The following is a 26,464-nucleotide window of genomic DNA, read 5'->3' as shown; positions in this document are numbered from 1 at the left end:
TCTAATTTATACATGTCCAAACATTATAGTCAAATGCATTAGTGCTACCTATTATTTTTAAAAAAATGCATAACTATTTTCCTTCATAAATTACTGAGGTGTTTCTGCTATATAAAATATTGAAAGTTTATTTGCTTTAGAGGAGTGATTTTTTTTTTTATTGTAAGGTGTTCAGAGTCACTTCTTTTAGTTACTTGAGTAGTTTCTAACAAGTATGATAGAATCCATATGAATGAAAGATTTGTTAATTACGAAGCCATGCCCTAGATATTAACATCATTTTAATTCACAGAGAATGTTAGTCAGATCCACAGAAAATCTGTGCAGAGGTGCCAACAAGTATTTCCACAGGATCCTTAGTAGATCCATCTTCCATGAATGACATCTTAACTCAGGCAGACAGTGTTAAATGGAGACATTGTTCTTTTTTAATTTTTAATATTTTAAATTTTTTAAATTTTTAATATTTTAATATTTTCCTTTTCCTTCACTTTACCCTATTTTTCCTGGTCTTCAGAACAGAAATTGGAGATTCTTCTTAATGAAGATATTATGCTAATTGAGCTATAGAAATAATAATTTAAGTGCATATTTAAATTATTTGATGAGAATCAGATTTGATGGGAATCAGACCTAGATAAATATGGAAAAATTCTAGTGAACACATAAATGTAATTATTTTCTTTAGTACTTAAATTTCATGAAAAAAATAATGGTAAAGCACAGAACATAACTTTCCTTTATTTTCACCTCCTGCCTTCTAAATTCAAAACACAAAGAGAAAACCATGAGCCAAAATACAAACTCTGGGTAAAAGCGTGACCTGTGAAAACAGTAACTCCATGCGTGAAAATATATATTCCTCTTACAGAATACTTGAGCCAGTGGAATTTACCTGAACGAAGAATAATATCTATACTGGAACATCTTAATTGTGTGGCTGGCTACAGTTCAAACTTCCTGGTGTGCATGATGCAAGCTGTCCCTCAGGCAATCCTGGTTTCCTGGTTAATCTGGGAAATGAACACAAATGACTTAATAGATAATTGACTGTTTGTAGAAGGAACAGAGCCAGAGAAAAGAAGCATTCCCAGCCAGGTGTTTTCAAACATTCCAGGATAATTTATTCATTGTCTCAGTTTTTACTATTCAGAATGCCTTTGTAGGACAATCTGTCTTTTGACGAAATTTTCCACTTGTGAACACAGTAGTGTGTATTTTAAGGAAAATAACCCATTTATTGTAATTTCCTAGATTTGAGTGTGCGGCTGTTTCATATTGTCTAAAGATATGTTATATATGTCAATAAAAACAATGTTTCATTTTTGTCAAAGGAAATAAACAGACCAAAACAACTTCTGCTTAAAACGTGGAAGTAATAAAGTGTTTTAAACTATTTAACTGCTTTTCATAGATTTTTATTAACTTTCTAATATTTTACCTAATTATTTCAGTGGATTACCAGCATTATTTGAATTTATACTGGTGAAAATTATGCCACACATTATTAATATAAAGTAATACTCCTTCTTACTTATTGAGAGACACACTTTTTTGATATTTTCAATGAACAAAAATTACAAACTGTGAAGTCAATTTATATTTACTTCTTGCAAAAGCAAAAACTCATTGACAGCAATTATACAATTGAAGCATCTAAATACATTGGACCAGATGGTGTAATCCTTAACCAAAAAATAGAATTTAATTTTAAAAGGGAATTACCAAGTAGTTGGTGCAAGCATTGAGTCAAGGACAAAATGATTTAAAATTCTGGGACCTGCCCTGCAAAAATAGAGTGAAAGATTTTGTTTAAAAAGTTTAACATAGGGGAGGAGATGTAGCTCAAGTGGTTGAGCACTGCTTTCAATGGATGAGGTCCTGGGTTCAATCTCTGGTACTTACAAAAAAAAAAAAAAGGTTGAACATTTTTTATATGTCAGGGTCTTGGATGGTAATTGAGATCCAGGCTCCTAGAGCCATCCAGATTCTGCCATAATCCATGCTACCTACCAAATCACATTAGAGCAGCCTGAAGCAATACTACTTCAGAGGAATATTCAGAGCTCTGGGGCCAGCTAACTTTCCCTAGACTTTTTATATCCAAAAAGCAAACCCCTCCAGTCATTTTTATCTCTCTCTCATAGCCTTATCTCCATAGAGATCATGATCCCTCCCACTGTGGATTTCCTTTCAACACATTTAATTGTGCTTGCTAGAATCCAAACATTTAATTTCTTCCTGGAATGCTCCCAACTTCACCTCCTCTCCTTATCAGTAACCAGACTCCCTCCAGAGTCACTGTGTGGGAGATCTGATTTAAGGTGGCTATTCATTCTCATCAACTCCACAGATCAGCCTCTCAGTAGTGTCCCTTTGCTCTTTTCAAAGCTCTTGACTTTCAGACAAATAGAGTCACCTTTTTTAGATTAGTGGTATTTTATTAATTCCACCTTGCCTTTCCTTGTCCCAGTTAATAAATAAACTGTTATTTATCCAAAAGCAAGTCTCTCTCATCAATATATTTTGAAATCATAGACTCTCAGTTCATGGCCACATGAATGTTACTATGATTCTAATGTTATAAAACTAATTCTGTAGTACCTCTCTCACAATAGTTTTAACGGTTGACCTTTACTTTGACCTCCCTTGCTCTATGTAATTGAATAGTCCTGTTTTAGTTTCCTAGCTGCTAAAACAAATACTATACAAAGGATTGGCTTAAACAACAGGGATTTATAGGCTCACACTTTTGAGTTTAGAAGTCCAAAATCCAAGCATCAGCAAGGCGATGGGTTCTTCCAGAAGACTGGTATCCTGGGACTGACAGCCAGGAGCAATCCCTGGTCCTTGGTTTTTCTGTCGCATTTATTCATTCATTAAATGGTTCAATACATATAATTCATTATATATAAGCCAATATATATAATTCATCCTATATAAAATATACATTGAGAGCTTATTCATGTGACACAATGAGCTAATCTGGGATTTCAAAGACCAAGGAGGCACACAGGTTGGGCCTGCTTGCGTTGAGAGGAAGTAAAGGTTCCTGGGTATGAAGAATGGAGGTCCTATGAGTATAGGTGCTTATAGGTCAAAAACAATTGCATTAAAGTCACCAGAATGTTATCAAGATTTAGGTAGAGAGGAAAACCCTATTGTTGCAGCTCAGTTTCTTGCAACTATCCCACGATTTTTTGCTCATTCAGTTTCTTGACTTCTCCCTTTATTATCCCCAGTCTATCAGACTGGTTTCATCTCCTTTTTTCCTATTCATCAGGCATTTCTCTTGCCATCATTATCAACTTTCTTCCTCTACCTAAAGACTTTTCTATATTTACACTTACTCTTCACTTTTATGCCAAATAAAGAGAATCATGTTGCATTCATGATTTTATATATATATATATACCACAGATTTTACCTCTTCCAGATTTTGCCAAGGTCCCATTCACCAGTTATACCTTGTACCATGGATCTTTAATTTCTCCCTCTCTTTTCTCTTTTCTTTGTGAGCATATACATATACTCAATCCTCTTCCATAATGAAAAAAAAAAAATCCTTGATCCTTTCCCCCAACATTTTCCCCCTTCCTAGCCGAAACTTTATACCTTTCCTGCAGCTATTTATTTTTCTTACATTCCCATTCACTTTTCTATTTGTGATAAACTGACCTCTACCCTTGACTCTGACAGTGAAACTCCTGATATCAAGATTGCCAAATCCAAAGAACACCTTCCTGTCTTTACTTTGCACCATTGTAAGGCAGTATTTGACAGTGATGAAAAATAATTCATCTCTGAAATGTCTCTTGTATCCTCTTCTACCTTTCTCACATTCAATTCTTGTTTTCTTCAATTGTCTTCACTCCCTCCCACAGCCTTTTAATGTATTCAGCATGATTTTGAGAGCAAGGATCCTATTCTCTTTGCATTCTATTTTCTTTCTCCAGGCATTTCCTCTACCCCAATTATTTCAAATGCCCCAATGGTTTAATCATTCCCAAGTTTCTTTTAACACCCAGATCATTTTCCTGAGCTTTAGACCCATATTTCTATTTTCCTGCAAGCCACAGCCGTCTAGATATCCTTCATATGCTATCAACTCAACCTACCTGTTAATGAAACAACTGTTTTCATCCTCCATCTTGCTCTCCTTACTATATCCCCTAACTTGCTGCATGGCATCACCATCTGTTGAGTCACACAAGACAAACATCAAGCACTTCCTTGATTCCTCTCATTCCCACACTCACCAATTCAATCAATAACAATCCCTGTCAAATCTTCATCCTAAATATGAGTTGAAGTTGGTTCTGCCTCTAACGCCACAGCCCCTCCCTCAGCTGGGTCTTTGGAATCTATATTGTGCACTATTGTGTTATCACTTCAATTAGTTTCTTTGGTTCCAGGCTTCTCTCTTTTAAATATTTTACCAAAACTATAGGCAAATTGAGCTTTTCTTAAAAAATAAAAATCTAATATCACCCAGCTTAAAATTTTTTGCAGTTCCTCTTGGAGATCAAGATAAAGTTCAAACTACTTGTGAAATGACAGAAAGCTCTTAGTTATCTGGCATCTGCTTACATTTCCAACTTAATTTCTTAAGACTTCCCCATATGAACTTTCTACTCCAGCCAACAACAACATGTTCTCACTTAATTCAATGCAACTGGGCATTTGCCCTATCATCACAGTAGGAGATCCAGAAACATGCTGCCTCCATATCTTGATGACATTTATTCCTTTTTAATTAGGTCACAGTCTCATCTTGGTCCTAAATAATCTAAGAAATTGTATAACTAATTACCACCAATACAATTCAAATATTATCATTGAGGAAAGAAGGAAAATTTTTAAAAAAGGCTGATATAAATAAATACAAATAAACCAAGCATGAAAAGATGGTCTTTACGCAAGACCACTCTAAACTTGTCCTTGAGATCTCCATCTTCCAGGATCAAGAAGGAGTTACAGAATTCTATGTCCTGATAATGACTGTCATATCCACTCATCACTCCATGTCACACAAATGTAACTGACCATGGAGACTATTGGGACAAGTCACCTGATAACCTTTACTTCTGTATACATCAGGCACCTCAATAAGCCTAATATTTCTGGTCATCTGGGTTTACCAAGGTCATAACCCCCTATGATTATACTCTGTTTGCATGTCTGTCCACCTCTCTTCAGCTTCCCAAACCCTTATACTTTTCTATCACCATTCTTTTCTCTGACTTTTCCCTCTTCTTCCTCTAAAATGAGAGTCTACCTACAAAACATTGATTTCTCCATAGTTTTGTCATAAAACTTGTTTTTCTTTCTCATACCCTTTGTACCACCACCTAGCAAGTTACAGTGGTGGTCTTTTTGTTCCTGATTGCTAACCAGACCACAGCCTTCACCTTTCTTGAAAGCCTTCACTTCAGAGTTCATATGTTCAGATTATAACACCAATTCCTTCACCTTGTAGTCACCTGAAAACCCCTGAGTCACTCATACTCATTCTTAGAAAATTTGTATATCCTTACTCACCATCGTTTTTCCTATCACTTCTGATGTGATAATTATCTGTGATTTCAATATAGATGGCATATATAATAATCTAGCTTCTCAATTTATTTCATCTCCTCTTTTATGGTGATCATGTCCTCTGCCAAATTTCAGCAAGTCACTCTCACAGTCATACCATGAACCTGGCCATTACATTAATTGCATACTCTCAATTTTAAAAAATTCATTCTCTAATCACTATCTTCTGTTATTCCATGCCATTCCCAATGATGCCCCAACTCAATTATTTGGCTGTACCAAGATTTACTATATATTGATAATCTGTATTTTTACTATATACCATCCCCTCATTGTTTCATTTTTTTGCTTATCCCTAATCCTTCTTTATAATCATTCTATTACACACACCCTTAAATAACTCACCACTCCCGTGCTACATTATTATCAACTGGACAAGTTCCCAGTCTAATTAAATCCAGCGCTCCACCCTCTCTACATCTGTACCCATGTCCCTGAACAAGATTGAGAAAGACATATGAACACTATAAACTTATTGACTAGTCTGATTTTGGTTCATGACCTCAAGTGTGCTCTACTGCATTTCCCTAGTGCATGTTCTCTCTCACTTTGTGGATGAATATTCCTTACCTCTTTTCCCCTCAAATATTTACAATCTTCCTTCCATTCTCAGCTGAGAGTCTGGCTACAATGAAACAATCAAGGCTATCATAAAATAATCTCTAGAAATTTCCCAAGCCAGTTACCATCTCCCTACACAGAGCCTTCTGTCAGTTTTTCCCAGGAACCCCTCCACTTGGGTTCTGAATCTCTTTGACTCTTGCTTAATTAAGGGAATGGTTCAAGAAATTTCCCTCTGTTTCCTATATATTATCATTTTACTTTTGTAATTGCAGCATTCCCATCAGTGTACAAGATATTGTATCTCCCATTTTAAAACAAATTAAAAATATATTAAAAATGGCAAATCTTTTGTTCCTGGTAAGACATTCCAGCTTCCTATCCATTTTTTTTTTTTCTGCAAAAACCTGAAAATATTTTTATGCCTGCCATCTCCAATTCCACTCACCCACTCTAGGCTACTACACCCATAATTTCATAAAATTGCCCTGTAAAGACCACTAATATTGCTACACCCAGGAAAAATTCTCGGTCCACATATCGCTTGACCTTTCAGTAAGTGTGAGTCCATCACTCACTCTCATTTACTTTTACATTTCTTCACTTGGATTCCCAGATACCACACTATCTTGCCTACCCTTTTATCTGCTAACTTTGTCCTCCTTAGTTTCTGGTTTGTTTTGGCTTGTTCCTCCTCATCTGCCAATCAATCCTCTAAATACTGGAGTTCTAGTTTCTTTTTACATTATATATATATTTTTTACAAACCGATTTTATTGATACATATTAATAAAACATAAATCTATCTAAAGTGTACAATCAATGGTATTTAGTATAATCAAATAGCTGTGTATTCATCACTTCAATCATTTTTAAAACATTTTCATTATTCCAGTAATAACAATAATAAACAAACACTAATCAACCAAAAAAAACTCATCTCCTCTCATTTTCTCTATGCTTCCCCTACTGAGCATAGCTGCTATTCTGTTTCCTTCTAGTTTATTTCTATTTTGTAAGAATTAAATATGTAGTATCAACCATATTTGCATTTCACATGATGTTTCACTCTGTTATACAGTTCCCTGCAATATTTTTAAGCTTTCTTCTAGTAATATAAATGTCCTTAGGCTTTCCCTTTCAACCACTGTCATACCATGTAACAGCTCTACTAGTCACAAACACCATGATGTGCTCTAACCAGTTCCGTTCATTTCCAAAGATTTACAAACTACCTTTTAACCAATTCTGCATAGATTAATGATCAGCTTTCCATTCTCCACACTCATTTTATTTTCTGGTGACCTATATTCTAATTACTAATTTAGTGAGTTTACATAATATATATTTAGCTCATAATAGTGCAATCATACAGTATTTGTCCTTTTGTTTCTGGCTTGTTCACACAACATAATGTCCTCCAGTTTCATCCATGTTATCATTATTTTCACAACTTCATTTCTTCTTACCATTGTGTATAAACGACATAATTTGTTTATCCATCATGAGCCAACTTTTGGCTGTCACGAGTAAAGTCATTATAAACATCAGTGTGCAGATGTCTAATCATGTCACAGCTCTCAGTTCTTCTGGGTATACACCTAGCAATGGTATTGCAGGTCACATGGCAAGTCTACAGTGAACTTCCTTAGGAACTGTCAAACAGTCTTCCACAGTGGCTGTACCATTCTACATTCCCACCAACAGTGAATAAGCGTTCCTATCTCTCCACATCATCTACAACATATGCAGTTTTCTGGCTTTTTAATAGTGGCCAGTATAATAGGAGAGAAATGATATCACATTCTGGTTTTGTTTTGCATCTCCCAAATCACTAGTGATGTTGGTTGTTGTTGTTTTTCATGTATCTCATTGCCATTTAAATTTTTTTTGTTGGACAATTGTCTTTTCAATATTTTATCTGTTTTTTATTGGGTAGCCTGTCTTTTTATTGTTGAGTTATATGATCTCTTTATATATCATGGATATTAAACTATTATCAGATATGAGATTGCCAAATATTTTTTCCTATTGAGTCAGCTACCTTCTCACCCATTTGACAAAATCCTTTGATGTGAAAAAGTGTTGAATTTTGAGGAGGTCCCACTTACCTATTTTTTCTTTTGTTGCTCGTGCATTGTGTGTAAAGTTTAAGAAACTACAGCCTACCACAAGATATGGAAGATGTTTTCCTACATTTTATTCTAAGAGTTTTATTGTTGTTGCATTTATATTTAAGTCCTTGATCCATTTTTAGTTAATTTTTGTATAAGGTGTGACATATGAGCCTTCTTTCTTTCTTTTGGATAAGGCTATCCAGTTCTCCCAGCACCATTTGTTGAAAAGACTGCTCTGGTACAGCTGGGAGGACTTTACAGGCTTATCAAAAATCACTGAACAGTAGATGTGAAGATATATTTCTGAGTTCTCAATTTAGGTTCACTTTTCAATCTGTGTGTCTTTATGGTGGTACCATTCTGTGTTTACCATTGTAGCTAAGTAATATTCTATAAAGTCAGGAAGTGAGAGTCCTCCAACTTCATTCTCCTTTCTAAAGAAATTTTTGGCTACTGGGGCCCCTTACCCTTCCAAATAAATTTGACCATTGGCTTTTCCATTTCTGCAAAAACAGGCTGTTGGGATTTTTATTGGGCTTGCATTGAATCTGTAAATCAGTTTGAGTAGAGCTGACATCCTAACAATATTTAGTCCTTCAATCCATGAATACAGAATATTTAAATCTTTTTGGTTTCTTTAGCAATGTTTTGTAGTTTTCTGAATATAGGTCTTTTATTTCTTTGGTTAAGTTTATTCCTAAATATTTGGTTCTTTTAGTCTCTATTATAAGTTGAATTTTTTCCCCTGATTTCTTCCTCAGCTTGCATATCAGTAGTGTATAGAAAGACAATTGAGTTTTGTGTATTAATCTTGTATCCCACAACTTTGCTGAACTTGTATATTAGTTCTAGTAGTTTTGTTGTTGTGGATTTTAATTTGCCCTTCCTAATAATCTTCATTTCTACATTCTTCTCCAAGTCTCTCACCCTTGTTTTTTCCTTGTTTTTTCCTTGTTTTTTCACCTTGTTTTTTCCTTTCAGGCTGCTCTCTTTAATATTTTTTATAATTGTGGTCTTTTGTTAACATAGTCACCCTTACTTTTGAAGGACTATTTTGCAGGACACAGAATCGTTGGCCAGCAGTTTTTCTCTTTCAGTACCTTGTATACATCATACCACTTTCTTCTGTCTTACATGGTGTCTGATGAGAGATCAGCATTTAATTTTATTGAGATTCCCTTTAAATGATGCTTTGTTTTTCATTTCCTACCTTTAGAATCTTCTATCTCTGATATTTGTCTTTCTGAATAGTAGGTGTCTCCAGGTAGGTCTATTCAGATTTATTCTGTTTGGAGTACATTGTCCTTCTTGGATATTGATTTTTTTGTCTTTCATAAGCATTGGCAAGTTTTCAATCATTATTTCCTCAAATACTCCCAATAGTGCATATGTTTGTGCATGTCACATTGTTATTCCCTGATGCTCTGCTCCATTTTTCCAATCTCTTTTCTTTCTGTTCTCCTGTCTTTTCCAGTTCAGGTGTTTTGTCCTTGAAATCACTGATTCTGTTCTCAAGCAATTCAATTCTGCTGGTATGTGCCTCTAATATATTTTTAATCTCATCCTTCTTGTCTTTCATTCCCATAAGGTCTGTTACTTTTCTTTGCAGGCTTTTAAATTGCTCTTTATGCTCACTCAGTGTTTTCTTAATATTCTTTATCTCTTCATTCATATTTTCTTTCAAGTCTTTGAATTGATTTAGGAGATAGATGTGATTATAATTGATTAATTGTCTTAAATCTTGTATCTCTTTGGTATATTTGGTTTGTTCTCTTGGCTGGGCTATCTCTTCTTGTTTCCTAGTATGGTTTGCAGGCCTCTGAATATGTTGGTGAATTTACTCTGATGGCCAGTTTCTTTCTTGCTTATTTTTTTTCATAGTTCTTTCTTGATATTTGGTTCAACTTATTCTAAGTCTTTAATTGTTCTGCTAATGCTATCAAAACCATGCCAGGGACTCACTAATCATACCTGGAGCTCAGATTTTCTCCTAGGAGTTAAGGTACCGAGAAGACCAAAAGCAGTTTTTGTCCATGCAATTTCCAGTCCAGCCAGCAGATGGCACTCATAGAAGCACCTTTCCACGTAGGTATTTCAAGCTCCAGTTTCCTGTGTTGGCCTGGCCAGAGCCAAGATTCAAAGCAGGCTCTGCTCAGCAAATTCACTGAAGAAAAACCCCCCAACTTCCCCGCCTTTTTCTCTTATAACAACTGACAAGGAGGAATATGTCTGTTCTCCTCTCAGGCAGCTGCAGTGAGCCCTGAGTTTTACCCCAGTTCTTGTAGATGGGGGAGGAAAACCCTTGTCAGTTGCCAGGGGTGTTTGGTAACTCATGTTTGTTGCTTTGGGTTCTTCATCCCTCTGGCCCTTACTCTACCGCTTGTTGTGTAAGGCAGTCCTGGTCTGCTGACCCCTAAAACAGGTCCCTCAGACAGCTTTTGGCTCTTTCTCTGTTGTTTTGGTGAGAGAGTTGAGCCCTGCCTGCCTAATCCAATGCCATCTCCCCATTCCATTTACATCATATTTTATGGAATTCTTCTCTAGTCTCAGGACTTTCAATATCAGTTAACAACCTAAATGTATGTTTCCAGCCAGACATTTCCCCTGAATTTCAGCCTCATATATAAAACTGTATTTTATTGAATATTTAATATGCATCTCACAATTAACATTCCAAACTCAGCCTTGGATTTCCCCACCTCTTCCCTTCCCCACAAGTATTTTCTTCCTTGTGTCTCCTCCATTTTAACATTTGGTAATTTCATTTTTCTTTTCATGTAGCTCAAAAATCATGAAATCATTCTTCGATGCTTTTTCTATCCTATCAATACTTGAGCAATTTCTGTCAGCTCTACCTTTAAAATGACTTCGAAATTTGACCACAAGTCTTCCCTGCCACCATTACCACCTTTTGCACACTACTTTTTCTTGACTGGATTTTGTCTGTAGCATTTTAAAGGGTCCCCCAGCTTCTCTACTTGCTCCACTATACACTATATTCAACTCAGCATCAGAGTTATCCTTCTAAAACCTAATCTGCATACCTTGTGACTAACAGTATCAATTCTGGAAGCTGACTTTATGGGCTCTGCCACTCATTAACTATGTAACCTTGGATAAATCACTTAATCTCTCTGTACCTCTGTCCCTCTATCTATAAAATAGGGACAAAAATATTATTAGCATGTGGAATTGTAATGAGGATTAAATTACTTGATATATGTAAATAGTTTATTGTAATGTCTGACATACGAAAGTTAATTTAATTATTTATTTTACACCTATATTGTTTCTCTGTCCCAGATCCTTCATTGACTTCCTTTTTCATTTATACAATAATTTCTTAGGTCTTTCATAATGTTAATCCCCTCAAAGCTCTCTGACATCACCAGTTACTAATTTTATTTGATTGCAGTAATGGAGACACATTAATTTCTTTCTTCCTAAAGCATATAAATCATATGTGACAAAATAATTTTGTACTTTCTTGTCATTCAGCTCATAATGTTACCTCCCTACTCCCCACCCCCCCAGATATCTTTACAGGTCACAGTTTCAGTTTCTTAGCTCAGATATTACATTCTCAAATGTGACCTTAATAAATGTGACCCTATATAAAATATCAGTCACCATCCTTACACTGATAGTCATCTGATCCCTTATTCTGCATTGCTTATCATGAAAGCATTTACTGTAATCTAAAATTATTCACAAGTGTCTCTTATTTTCCAAATATATTTAATTAATTCAAATATTTTTAATTTCTGAATTTGGATAGGAAGAGTAACTTCCTAAGTTTTGTCTAGTGGATAGCAGGTGTTCAATTAGTAAGGGAATCATCTGAGGATTTAAAAAATAATATCAGAATAAAAGGTTTATGAATTCTTAATAAGGAAAGTTTGGGAATAGTGAATATAGAGAACATAGGTAGCAAGGGATATTATTTTTTTTAATTAATTTTATTGATATATATTTACATACCATACAACTCATCCAAAGGGTGCATTCAGTTGTTTTTGGTACAAACATGGTGTTACACATTCATCATCGCAATCAATGCTAGACCATTTTCATTCTTAAAAAAGAAAAAAACCCTACTCTCTACCACTTAGTAGTAACCTCTCAATCCCTCTATCCTTCCTCTACCATACACATCTCCTAATATAATTCAATCTCTTTAAACGTATTTATACTTACAATTTATATAAATGCGGTCAAACAATATGCTGTACTTTGTGTCTGATTTCTGTCACTTAGGATAATTTTCTCTTTTGTTGTGATTAATGAAAACTATTGATATTTTCCTATTCACTACAGTCCATAGTTTGCTTTAAGTATATTTTTGCCCTATATAATCCTATTATTAATATATTTTAATATTAATATACATTTGTTCTGATTCATGGAAGAACTTTCTTCATCATTCTATGCAGACATGTGTTTTTTCCTTCTAGTGAATTACACAACCCTGAACCTTTTCTTTCAACCACTATCATACCCATATATCAGCCTGCTAACTACATTTATGTTAAATGTGCAATCATTTCCTATATCCAATTCCAAACATTTACAATCAACCTTATTACAAATTTTGCACAAATTAAGCCTCTTGTCCATATACTCTTCTATCTTCCAGGGACCAGTCTTCTAGCTATTGAATCCATGGCTTTTGTTCATTATATTTAGTTCACAGTAGTGAGGTCAGAAAATATTTGTCCTTTTGTCCCTGGTATGTTTCATTCAGCATAATGTTCTCAGGGTTCATCTCTGTTGTCATATACATCAGAATTTCATTTCTTCTTATAGCTGACTAATATTCTGTCATACGATCATACCATTTTGTTTATTCTTCCATCAGTTGATGAACACCTGGGTTGTTTCCGTCTTTTGACAATTGCGAATAATGCCTCTATGAACATCACTGTGTAAATGCCTGTTTATGTCCCTGCTTTCAGTTCTTTGAGTATATACCTAGGGCCAGGATTTTCTGATTGTATGACAGATCTATATTTAGCTTCCTTAGGAACCACCAGTCTTCCACAGCTGCTGCACCATTCTACATTCTCATCAACAGTGAATAAATGTTCCTATTTCTCCACATCTTCTCCAACACTGTAGTTTTCTGTTTTTTTAATAGTGCACATTCTAATATGTGTGAAATGATATCTCGTAGTAGTTTTGATCTGCATTTCCCTAATTGTTAATAATGTCGAATACCTTTTCACATGTTTTTTGCCACTTGTATTTCCTCTTTGGTAAAACATATATTTAAGTCATTTATCCATTTTTAAATTGCGTCGTTTGTCTTTTTATCTGTGAGTAGGAGGAATTCTTTATATGTCCCTGATATTAAACCTTTATTGGATATGTAGTTTCCAAATATTTTCTCCTGTTTGAGTAGGCTGCCTTCTTACCTTCTTGACAAAATTATTTTTGTAACACCAAAAGTATTTAATTTTTAGCAGGTCCCTCTTCTAGTTTAAAAGCCCAGGTGATGCAAGGGTACCAGAAATGGGTTGGCTTTTATAAAGGAGATTTATTTGGGGGTAAAAGCTTACAATTCAGAGGCCAAGAAATGTCCAGATTTAGGCATCATGAGAGGTTCTTTCTTGCCAAAGTCAGGTGACACGTGGTGAAGCCAGATGGCTGCCCATCTCTGCTGAGGTTTCTGCCTTCCCCTTCAGAATCTATCAACTTCTTGTGGAGCACAGCTGTGGGCAACTAAGCAAATGACTGTCTCTTTCCAGACCTCCTGTAATAACAGTCTTAGCTGCTCCACTTTCTTCCTGAGATTAGCTGCAAGCTATCAGGCATATGGCTCATCTCTCCCTGGACCTCAGCTCTTTGATTCTCTCAGAGGCTTCTCTCCTTGCAGTTCAGCTGTAGGAGAAACTGGTCATTTCTCTCACATTGCCTGATCAAATATGGTGGTTCCCTTTTTCTCTCTCTTTCTTTCTGTCATCAGACCAAGCCACTCAACCTGAATCACTCCTCATTGACGTAGTACTGTAAAATGGGTCTCAAACCCACAGGAATGGATTAGTCCAAAACCACAATCTTTCTCTTTTTGGGATTCACCAAATTCAAACTGTCACGCTCTACACTCTGAATCCCAAAAAGACATGTTCTTTTTACATGCAAAATGCATTTATTACATCACAATATTCCAGAAGCCTGAAATCATTCTAGGAACAAAGGTAAGTACAATATATCATAAAAATCAGTTATAGGCATGCAACTGTCTTGGGGCAATAATTCCCCTCTGAATGAAGACCTGTGAAACTTAGAAAACAAATTGTCTGCTGTAAATATACAAAAGAGGGACATACATAGGATAAACATTTGCATTCCCATAAGGAGAAATTTGAAGGAAAATACGCCATCACAGGTCCCAGACAGTTCTGAAAACATGCAGGGCATATTCTACTAGATTTCAAAGTCTGAGAGGCTTATCTAGAACACTGTCTTCTCTTCTTTGGGACCTCAGGGAGGCCCACCCCTTCCATAGACTTGCCTCAGTTCTTTGAACATCTGGAAAACTTCTCTCCATTGAGCTCAGCTGTGGGAGAAACCCGAGTCACGTCTTTTACATTGACGGATCAAATATGGTGTCTCCTTTTTTCTGTATCTCTCTCTCTGTGTTTTTGTCAGTCCCAGCAAGTGGTCAGAGACTCATTGATATAGTCCAATCAAATGGTTCTCACACAGGAATAGATTAGACTAAAAACAATATTTTTCTGTTGAGGATTTATCAATTACAAACTGTTACAGTCCTACTTATCTATTACATATTTTCTTATTTGTGTTTTGGGTGTAAGGTCTAGGAAACTATCTCCTACCACAAGATCTTGAAGATGTTTCCTACATTTACTTTTAGGAGTTTTATGGCCCTGGCTTTTATATTTAGGCCTTTGATATATTTTGAGTTAATTTTTGTAAAAGCTGTGAAGTTTGGGTCCTCTGTCATTCTTTTGGACATGGATTATGATTTTCCCAGCACCAAATATTTTTTTTTTCAAGTTTTTTAATTTTTATTTTATTTTATTTTTTTCTCATTTGTTTTTATTTTTATTTTTTATTGACTTTGTAATAATATTACATTAAAAATATATATGTGAGGTCCCATTCAACCCCATCCCCCCACCCCCCTTCTCCCCCCCCAACAACACTCGTTCCCATCATCATGACGCATCCATTGGATTTGGTAAGTACATCTTTGGGCACCTCTGCACCTCATATACATTGGTTCACATCATAGCCCATACTCTCCTCCATTCCATCCAGTGGGCCCTGTGAGGATTTACAATGTCCGGTGATTGCCTCTGAAGTACCATCCAGGGCAGCTCCATGTCCCAAAGACGCCTACACCTCTCATCTCTTCCTGTCTTTCCCCATACCCTTCGTCCACTATGTCCACTTTTCCCATTCCAATGCCACCTCTTCTATGTGGACATTAGATTGGTTGTGTCCATGGCATCTCTATGTCAAGAGGAGGGTCAGATTCCACCTGGATGCTGGATGCAATCCTCCCATTTTCAGTTGTAATCACTCTAGGCTCCATGGTGTGGTGGTTGTCCTTCTTCAACTCCATCTTAGCTGAGTGTGGTAAGTCCAATAAATCAGATTGTAGGTGCTGGAGTCTGTTGAGGCTCAGGATCTGGCTATCACATTGTCAGTCCAGAGATTCAAATCCCCTAAATATATCTTAAACCCCAACATTAACTGCACCTCCAGCACATTGGCATGAAAGTCTTATGGAGGGAGATCCCATCTGAGTCCAGATTCATCACACATAAACACCATTTCCAAAGAGGGACCATCTGCCCTGTTAGTTAACCCCATCGGCCATGACCATAACTCCCATGGGTCTCTTTAGCCCTCAAAGGAACCAATATCTGGGGGTTGTATCTGCTTTATCTGTCTCTCTGACTCTGCTCAGTTGTGCATGAGGGCAAACCTTCTGCCAGCCTCCAGACTCTTTTTTAGAAACTCGTAGCCATATAAACTCATTTCTCCTTTCCATTTCCCCCTTACTTTAGGTCAAACAGCATTTTAAAGTCATGGTATTTTATGTAGACATGGATATTCTGCTGATCCGCATTGAACCTTCCGTATAAGGTCATTTTCCAGTTGCATCATCAGTTGGTAGTTGATAATGGTCCCTCGTTGCCAGGGAGGCTCATCCCCGGGTGTCATGTCCCACGCTGGGGGGAAGGCATTGCATTTACATGCTGAGTTTGGCTTCGAGACTGGCCACATTTGAGTAACATGAAGGCTGACAGGAGGAAATTCCCAGGCACAAAGTTGCTCTAGGCCTTGTTCTTATTTTGGGTTTATCAGCTCACAAGCATAGTCATTAGCATCAGGGGCTCACTGTTGAAACCTCACTCCCTCCCGGTCCCCGCCACTGTACCTGGGAGACTGTTGCTGCTCCCCTAGGGACCACGACAGAGCACCACTGGCCAGGAAACCAGTACCCCCCCTACTGTGGTTTTTAATTGTTGCCACTATGAGTATATCCAAACATTACCATGCACCCTGGACATATGTTCTGTACAGCTCCCTGTCAACCATATATCACCTGTCATTGGTACCCCATACCAGTATCCCTCCATTGCCATTGTTGAAACACTCTGTGATCCAGAACTCCCCGAAATTTGAAGCCCAATATAATTTCATGGTCCCTTACTAGGGAATGGCATATAGCGATGAGTTTAAAGGATAGATAAAGAACTTGGATAAAGTTAGATAAAGAACTTAGATAAAGAATGTTGACTTGAAAAAATTCCACATCCTATCTTTTTCTTTTTTTTTTTTTTCTTTCCCCCCCCCCCCTAATTATTCAGCTTTTCTTCACAGGAGTCCTAGACCACAGCAATGTATATATATAATATACAGCACTCCCACACATCCACCAGAAAACCTTTTCCCTTCCACAGTGATAATCTTACGCCCTATTCATATCATATTTACTTAAAGTGATGTACAGAGTCTGAGACATTAGCTTTCTAACAAGGTGACATCTGTGCTTACATTGTGGTGCATACTTTAGGATACACAGTTCTTTACATTTTTAGTTATCCTATGTTTTACATTATGGTTTACATTATTAGTCTGTCATCTCCTATATGTTATAGTGTAATATTACATGTTTTATATCCATCCTTGTGTACTCTCAAGAAACTCCTCTCTTACCCCCCATTTACTTTGGTTCCACACATTTAACGTCCATTTTCCCTTCCACCTTGGTGCCCTCAGTGATAGCCAACCTCCGTTTCCTGAGGAGCCACTTCCAGAGATAGATGGAATAGTGTTCAGGTCCTAACTTACTCAACTGCCCCAATGCCCTGGGAGCCACCCTTTCTCTCGAGGGATACAGTTCCCTCTATTTGATGGCATTAGTCCTCCCCAGGATGTGGGTCCACCCCCACTCTCACTACTTGGGTTTCTACCCCATGGTGTCACCCACTCTGGCAGAATGAGCATTTAGACATTCCCCAGGAGGCGTCCTGCATCAGACCCTCCCCTCCGAGCATTCTAAACAGGTAACCCTCTTTATTATATTTTGATATGATTTTCTCGGCATTTTACTCTCCACCAACACCTGACCCTCTCCTGGTTCGTATGCTACCCCTCCCTCCCCCCACTTTTGGGCAACGTTACCCACCCGTCCCTCCCCAGCCACCCTCAAACCCGCAAAGCCCCAAGCAAAGGCAACCCCTTGCCCCCCTTTTATCTCTTCTTTGTGTTCATACTTACCACCATCTCGTCTTAAATTCGACCCCTGCAGACATCGGCTCACATCCTTCCTCCACCCTCCAATTTCCTGTAAGCCTATCGTTCAGTCTCTTGCTATCTAGGGCAGCTTGTTTATTTCATATCATTGAGGTCATGTAGTATTTGTCCTTCAATGTCTGGGTTGCTTCACTCAACATAAGGTTCTCAAGATTCATCCATGTTATCACATGTGTTTGTAGTGTGTTTGTTCTTACAGCCGAGTAGTATTCCATTGTGTGTATATACCACATTTTATTGATCCACTCATCTGTTGATGGGCATTTGGGTTGATTCCAACTTTTGGCAATAGTGAACAATGCTGCTATGAACATTGGTGTACATATATCGGTTTGTGTTCTTGTTTTCAGTTCTGCTGGGCATATACCCAGCAGTGGTATTGCTGGGTCATATGGCAAATCTATGGCTAGTTTTTTGAGAAACCGCCATACTGTCCTCCAGAATGGTTGGATCCTTCTGCATTCCCACCAGCAGTGGATGAGTGTTCCCCTTCCTTCACATCCTCTCCAGCACTTGTATTCTTCTGTTTTTTTCATAGCTGCCAATCTTATAGGTGTAAGATGGTATCTCATTGTAGTTTTGATTTGCATTTCCCTGATAGCTAGAGATTTGGAACATTTTTTCATGTGCTTTCTTGCCATTTGTATTTCTTCTTCGGAGAAGTGTCTGTTTAAGTCTTTTTCCCATTTTTTAAATGGGTTGTTTATCTTTTTATTTTCAAGATATAGGAGTTCTTTATATATGCAAGTTATAAGTTTCTTATCAGATATATGATTGCCAAATATTTTCTCCCACTGTGTGGGCTCCCTTTTTACTTTCTTGACAAACTCCTTTGAGGTGCAGAAGGCTTTAATTTTGAGGAAGTCCCATTTATCTATTAGTTCTTTTGCTGCTCGTGCTTTTGGTGAGATATTCATAAATCCATTTCCTATTACAAGGTCCTGTAGATGTTTCCCTACACTGCTTTCTAAGGTTTTTATGGTCTTGGCTCTTATATTTAGGTCTTTGATCCATCTTGAGTTGATCTTTGTATAAGGTGTGAGATGGTAATCCTCTTTCATTCTTCTACATATGGCTATCCAGTTCTCCAGACACCATTTGTTGAATAGGCCACTCTCTCCCAGTTGAGAGGGTTTGGTGGCTTTATCGAATATTATGTGGTTGTATATGTGAGGTTCTATATCAGAGCTTTCAATTCGATTCCATTGGTCTATGTGTCTCTCCTTATGCCAATACCATGCTGTTTTCACCACCGTGGCTTTATAGTATGTTTTGAAGTCAGGTAGTGTGATTCCTCCAGTTTCGTTTTTCTTTTTCAGTATGTCTTTGGCTATTCGGGGTCTCTTTCCTTTCCAAATAAATTTCATAGTTAGTTTTTCTAGTTCCTTAAAGAAGGCTGCATTGATTTTTATTGGGATTGCATTGAATGTGTAGATCAGTTTTGGTAGGATAGACATCTTAATAATGTTCAGTCTTCCTATCCATGAACAAGGAATAGTCTTCCATTTATTTAGGTCTTCTTTGATTCCCTTGAACAATCTTGTATAGTTCTCGGTGTATAAGTTCTTTACCTCTTTAGTTAAATTTATTCCTAAGTATTTGATTTTTTTATTTACTATTGTGAATGGTATTTGTTTCTTGATTTCCTCCTGATCTTGTTCATTATTGGTGTACAGAAATGCTACTGATTTTTGCGCATTGGTCTTATAACCTGCGACTTTACTAAACTCATTTATGAGTTCTAGAATCTTCGTTGTAGATCTCTCAGGGTTTTCTATGTATAGGATCATGTCATCTGCAAATAATGACATTTTGACTTCTTCATTTCCAATTTGAATGCCTTTTATTTCTGGTTCTTGCCTCAGTGCTCGAGCAAGTACTTCTAAGACAATGTTAAATAGGAGCGGAGACAGTGGGCATCCTTGTCTTGTTCCTGAGTTTAGAGGGAAGGAGTCTAGGATTTCTCCATTGTAAACAATATTGACTTTAGGTTTTTCATATATACTCTTTATCATGTTCAAAAAATTCCCTTGTATTCCAACCTTTCGGAGTGTTTTTATCAAGAAAGGGTGCTGTATTTTGTCAAATGCTTTTTCTGCATCAATAGATATAATCATGTGATTTTTTTCCTTCAATCTGTTTATATGGTGTATTACGTTGATTGATTTTCTTATGTTGAACCATCCTTGCATACCTGGGATGAATCCCACTTGGTCGTGGTGTATAATACGTTTAATGTGTTGTTGAATACGATTAGCAAGTATTTTGTTAAGTATTTTTGCGTCTAGGTTCATTAGAGAAATTGGTCTGTAATTTTCCTTTCTTGTGATGTCTTTGTTTGGCTTTGGTACTAGGGTAATGTTGGCATCATAGAAGGAGTTGGGTAACGTTCTTTCTGTTTCGATGTTTTGGAATAGTTTCAGCAGGATTGGTGTCAGTTCTTTCCGGAATGTTTTGTAGAATTCACCTGTGAAGCCATCTGGCCCTGGGCTCTTCTTAGTTGGGAGATTTTTAATAACTGATTCTATCTCTCTGCTTGTGATTGGTTTGTTAAGATCATCAATTTCTTCTTTTGTCAATATGGGCTGTTTATGTGTTTCTAGGAATTTGTCCATTTCCTCTAGATTGTCATTTTTGTTGGAATATAGTTTTTCAAAATATCCTCTTATGATAGTCTTTATTTCTGTGGGGTCAGTGGTGATATCGCCTTTCTCATTTCTTATTTTGTGTATTTGCATCTTCTCTCTTTTTTTCTTTGTTAGTGTTGCTAAAGGTTTGTCAATTTTGTTAATCTTCTCAAAAAACCAGCTCTTGCTCTTGTTTATCTGTTCAAGTGCTTTCTTATTTTCTATTTCATTTAGTTCTGCTCTTATCTTTGTTATTTCCTTCCTTCTTCTTCCTGTTGGGTTGCTTTGTTGTTGTTTTTCTAATTCCTTCAAATGTGCAGTTAGTTCTTCAATTTTTGCTCTTTCTTCTTTTTTGATATATGAATTTATGGCTATAAACTTCCCTCTCAGTACTGCTTTTGCTGCATCCCATAAATTTTGGTATGTTGTGTTATCATTATCATTTGTTTCAAGGTAGTCATTGATTTCTTTTGAGATTTCCTCTTTGACCCACTGTTTTTCTAAGAGTGTGCTGTTTAATTTCCAAATCGTGGTGTGAAATCTGGGCTTCTGTCCCTTGCAAATCTCCAGCTTGACTCCACTGTGGTCAGAGATAATGTTTTGTATGATTTCAATCTTTCTGAATTCGTTCAGCCTTTCTTTGTGGCCTAGCATATGATCTATCTTGGAGAATGATCCATGTGCGCTTGAGAAAAATGTATATCCTGCTGTGTTTGGGTGTAGCGATCTATATATGTCTATTAGATCGAGCTCCTCTAATATGCTATTCAGATGTTTTGTTTCTTTGGTGATTCTCTTTTGAGATGTTCTGTCCAGAGTTGATTTGTTAGGGGCATAGATATTTATGATTGTTCGATCTTCTTGACAGATTTTCCCTTGGACTAAAATGTAGTATCCTTCTTTGTCTCTCACAATTGTTTCACATTTAAAGTCTATTTTGTCTGATATTAATATAGCTACTCCTGCCTTTTTTTGGTTATTGTTAGCTTGTATGATTGTTTTCCACCATTCACTTTCAATCTCCATGCGTCTCTGGGTCTAAGATGTGTCTCTTGTAGACAGCATATGAATGGGTCATATTTCCTTATCCAATGTCCCAGTCTGAATCTTTTGATAGGTGAGTTTAATCCATTGACATTCAGTGTTATTACTATCAAGGAATTATTTGTGTTAGCCATACATTAATTGGATTTGTGTTTGTCATATTTGTTTGTATATTTTTTTTGTCTTTTTTTTTGTTGTTGTTGGTCTTATACTCTCCTCCAATTTTGCCTTTCTTGTTTTTTCCTTTCTTCCTGCAGCACTCCCTTTAGAATTTCTTGAAGGGGAGGTTTCTTGTTGGTATACTCTTTCAGTTTCTGTTTGTCTGTGAATATTTTGAACTCTCCATCATATTTGAATGCTAGTTTAGCTGGATAAAGTATTCTTGGTTGGAAATTTCTTTCCTTTAGTACCTTGACTATATCATACCACTGTCTTCTTGCCTCCATGGTTTCAGAAGAGAAATCAGCACTTAATCTAATTGAGCTTCCCTTGTATGTGATGGTTTTCTTTTCTCTTGCTGCTTTTAGGATTTTCTCTTTGTCTTGAGCATTGGATAATTTGACAAGTATATGTCTTGGGGTGGGCCTGTTGGGGTTTATGACTTGTGGAGTGCGCTGTGCTTCTTGGATATGTACATCTGTCTCTTTCAGTATATTTGGGAAGTTTTCAGCCATTATTTCCTGCAACACTCCTTCTGACCCCTTTCCCTTCTCTTCACCTTCTGGAATGCCTATAATACGTATGTTTGAGCGTTTTGCATTGTCATTCAGGTCCCTAAATCCTAATTGGATTTTTTCTATCTTCTTATTGACCCCTTCTACTATCTGTTTGATTTCTGATGTACTGTCTTCCACATCACTAATTCTCTGCTCTGTCTCTTCTAGTCTGCTGATATTTGCTGCAAGTGTATTTTTGATTTCTTGAACTGTGGTGTTCATTCCCATCATATCTGTTATGTTTTTGCGTATGTCTGCAATTTCCCCTCCAAGTGATGTCTTCATGTTGTTAACCTCTTTCATTACTGCATCAAATTTGTCGGTGATAAATGTTCTGAGATCTTTCATTGCTTGTGCCAAGTTTTGCTCCCCTTCGTGATTATTGGTTTGTTGATTGGATTCAGCCATGTTTTCCTGATTATTGGTTTGGTTTGTAGATTTTTGTTGCTTTCTGGTCATCTCTTTATTTTGACGAATTTAATCAGTTCCTTAGCTTCTTTGTCTGCTCTTGGAGGTTAATTAGTTGTTATTTTTGCATAGGTGTTATATCTTCTCTTTGTCAGATTTTTCTTCTTATTCTAGTTACTTGTTGTTGGTTAAGTTCACTTTAGAGGAAAGTATTAGTGTTGGGGAAAGGCAATTGTGTAAGCAAGGGAAAAGTGTAAAGTTGTATTGGTGATGTATGTTAACAAAGCAAGAATATGAGATCTGGAAGGATGGAGGTTAGATTCATGTAGATTGTATAGAGTTATAGCTGTAGGTAGAGTACCTTTTATGAAGTAGATGACTGAATTTGGGAGGAATATGGTATGAACTACAAAGCTATTGTTTTCATGAGAGAGGGAGAAAGAAAGGAGAGGTAATAGTTTCAAGAGTGGATAATAGACAGAAAACAGAACAAAGGTATTAGAAATTAAGAGTTAGACACTTTGTGGATCAAAGAACGGGAGGTGGGGGATGGAATATAGGAGAGACAGTAGATGATAGTGGATATCAAGATGCAGGGGAAGGGGGATAGTGTAAGTAGCCTAAATCAGTTCACACAGAAATGAGGCAGTGGAGGATCGGAAAACCCAGCAAATGTGAGGTGTTCCCTGTAGCACCTATTGTATACTTGAATTAAAATAAAAATAAGTGGAAGATGAGGGACAAGAGGGAAAGAGAAAACCGAAAAAAAAAAACTAATTATAATAAAGAAAAAAGAAAGACAAGAAGAAAGGAAGAAAGAAAAAGAGGATGGGCAAACGGTGGGGAACGGATAGGGAGAAGAGAGATACAGGTATACACGTGTCACAATTGCAACACTATCTAAAACAACAACTTCCCCCCGCTTTCCCAGCACCAAATATTGAAGAAAGTGCTAGATCTCAGTTTAGTGAGCTTGGTAGTCTTGTCAAAAAAGAGGGAAATGACAAAACAAATGAGTTTATATGGCTAAGAGTCTTCTAAAAAGAGTCAGGAGGTCATCAGAGGGGTCACACTTACACATACCTCAGCTGGACCCCAGAAAAAGCCAAAATAGACACAACCCTAGGTGCTGGTTCTCCTGAAAGTTGCAGAGATCCGTAGGGTATATGGTCATGGCAGATGGATTTGGAGTTCTGTGCCATGTCAGAGGGCCCTACTTTGGAATTTGTGCTCCTGAGTCTGACAGAGCTGGACTCAATGTGACTTTTCTACACATGCCTCTCGTGTCACTTTTACTGAACCTGTAGTTGATGCTAGGGATGGTCCATATTCAGGAGACTTGAATCTCTGGACTGCCCATGTGCCAGCTGGGCCCTGAGCCTCAGCAGAGTGGTGACTCCTACTCTCTGGTTCATTGATCTTATCCAGGTCAGCTAACAGGGAGGTGAAGATGGTCAACCACCACACCAGGGAATCAAGAGCACCTACAACTGTAAGCAGAAGAATTGCATCCATCATCCATGTGGAATCTAAGCCCCCTCTTGATCTAGAGGTGGAGAGGACATCACCATCCCAGGGTCCACAGAATGGAGGAATAAAATATGGACTAGAGTGGACTTACTGATATTCTACTATAAAACTATTGTGATGAGTAATAGAAGAAATTTTAGCATCGGGGTGGAGAAAGTGGCCACAGTAGTTGCTGAGGGCAGGGAGAGGGAAGAAGAGATGTGATGTGGGGCAATTTTTGGGACTTTGAGTTGTCCTAAATGATATTGCAGGTTCAGATGCTGGACTTTATATATCCTGCCATAATCCACTGAATGTACTGGGAGAGAACACGAACTACAGAGAAAACTATTGCCTGTGTAGTGCAACAGTGCCCCAAAATGTGCTCATTGAGTGTGATGAGTGTGCCACAATGATGGAAGAGGTTGTTGGTGTAGGAGGAGTAGGCTGGGTGGGTGGGGGGTATATGGGACCTCTTATTTTTTTAAGTAACATTTTTTATGTGATGTATGTATCTTCAAAAATGCAATTTACAAAAATGAAGTGGTGGGGAGTGGGGAGGGGGTTATATGGGGGGGAAAAACTCAATTGAGAGAGATTGTGGAAATATGGAGTCATATTAGGCAGACAAAGTGCTCAACTCTCTCACTAACACTAGGGAAAAAGAGCCAAAATCTGCCCGAGGGACTTGCTGTGTGGGTCAGCAGACCAGGGCACTGAGTCACAACTCTCAGGAGAGTGAGGGACAGAGAGACAAAGAAGCTGATACAACAAACATTAGTTACCAAGCCCCTGTGGTAGCCAGGAAAGGTCCCCTTTCCCCAACCCCAAGATATTAAGAGGGGATAAAACACCTGGGTCATTGCAGCTGCCTGAGAAGAGAGCAGATGTCTACCTCCCAATCAACTGTTAAAAGAGAAAAGGAAGGGGTAGTGGGAGGAGCTTTTCTTCAGTGAATTTGGCTCGCAGAGCCTGCTTTGAATCTTGGCTCTGGTCAGACCAAAACACAGAAAAACAGAGAAAGATACAGTTCTAGGGCAAGGTGTGCCACAAAGCACCATCTTTGGCCATTACCACTGACTCTACAGAAATCAGAGAGATCATAAAAAGATGCTATGAACAACTCTGTGTTAAAAAACTAGAAAATATAGACAAGATAGACAAATCCCTTGAGACACATGAATCACCTACACTGACTTTAGAAGAAATAGACCTCAACAAACAATCACAAGTGAAAAGGTTTAAAGAGTCATCAAAAAACTCTGAAAATGAAAAATCTGGGACCAGATGGTTTCACAGGTGAATTCTGCCAGTCATTCAAAGATGACCTAACACTGATCTTGATCAAGACCTTACAAAAAATTTGAACATGAAAGAATGCTACCAAACTCATTCTATGAAGCCAACATCACCTAATACCTAATCCAGCAAAAAGCAGAAAGAAAAAAGTAACAAAGATTAGAACTGAAATAATGAAATTGAGAACAAAAATACACTAGAGAGAGTCAACAAAACCAAAAGCTGGTCAATAAAATTGACCAATAAAATTGACAAATACTTAGCTAGAATGACAAAGAAAATAAAAGAGCAAAGATTTTAGTTCTTTCTGCTTGCTTGAGATTAGTTTCCTGTTCTTTTTCTAATTCTTCCAGGTTATCTGTTATGTCTTTGATTTTAGTTCTTTCTTCCATTTTGCCATAGGCATTTAAGGCTATAAATTTCCCTCTCAGCACGGCCTTCACTGCATCCCATTCATTTTAATAGGTTGTGTTCTTGTTTTCATTGTGAGATATTTACTAATTCCTCTTATAATTTCTTCTTTGACTTACTGATTGTTTAAGGAGTATATTGTTTAGCCTCCCTGTATTTATGAATTTTCCCCTTTCATACCTACTATTATTTCCAGCTTCATTCCATTATGATCAGAGAAAGTGATTTGTATAATTTCAAATTTCTTAAACTTACTGAGAGCTATTTTGTGACCTAACACAAGGCCTATTCTGGAGAAAGATCCATGAGCACTTGAAAAGAGTGTATATCATGCTGATTTCAGGTGAAACAGTCTTTATATGTCCATTAGATCTAGCTG

At 37.2% G+C, this 26,464-nt stretch overlaps 1 protein-coding gene across 3 annotated transcripts in view; it reads left to right on the top strand.

Annotated features, from left to right (window-relative positions):
• CLDN8 (claudin 8) overlaps window positions 1–26,464 on the top strand; it is a 105,690-nt gene that overhangs the window by 64,356 nt on the left and 14,870 nt on the right. The window contains exon 2 of one of the 3 annotated variants that reach the window (XM_071214916.1): window positions 872–1,095. The exons of the other annotated variants lie outside the window; for them this stretch is intronic. Coding sequence (XP_071071017.1) covers window positions 872–1,050 — 179 coding nt within the window. The 3' untranslated portion in view covers window positions 1,051–1,095. Of the gene's footprint in view, window positions 1–871; window positions 1,096–26,464 lie in introns of those variants that run through there. 3 annotated transcript variants of the gene reach the window in all.

This window comes from Dasypus novemcinctus, chromosome 4, assembly GCF_030445035.2.
Source record: "Dasypus novemcinctus isolate mDasNov1 chromosome 4, mDasNov1.1.hap2, whole genome shotgun sequence".
NCBI classification, from domain to species: Eukaryota; Metazoa; Chordata; class Mammalia; order Cingulata; family Dasypodidae; genus Dasypus; species Dasypus novemcinctus.
This window is presented reverse-complemented; position numbering and strand designations above follow the sequence as displayed.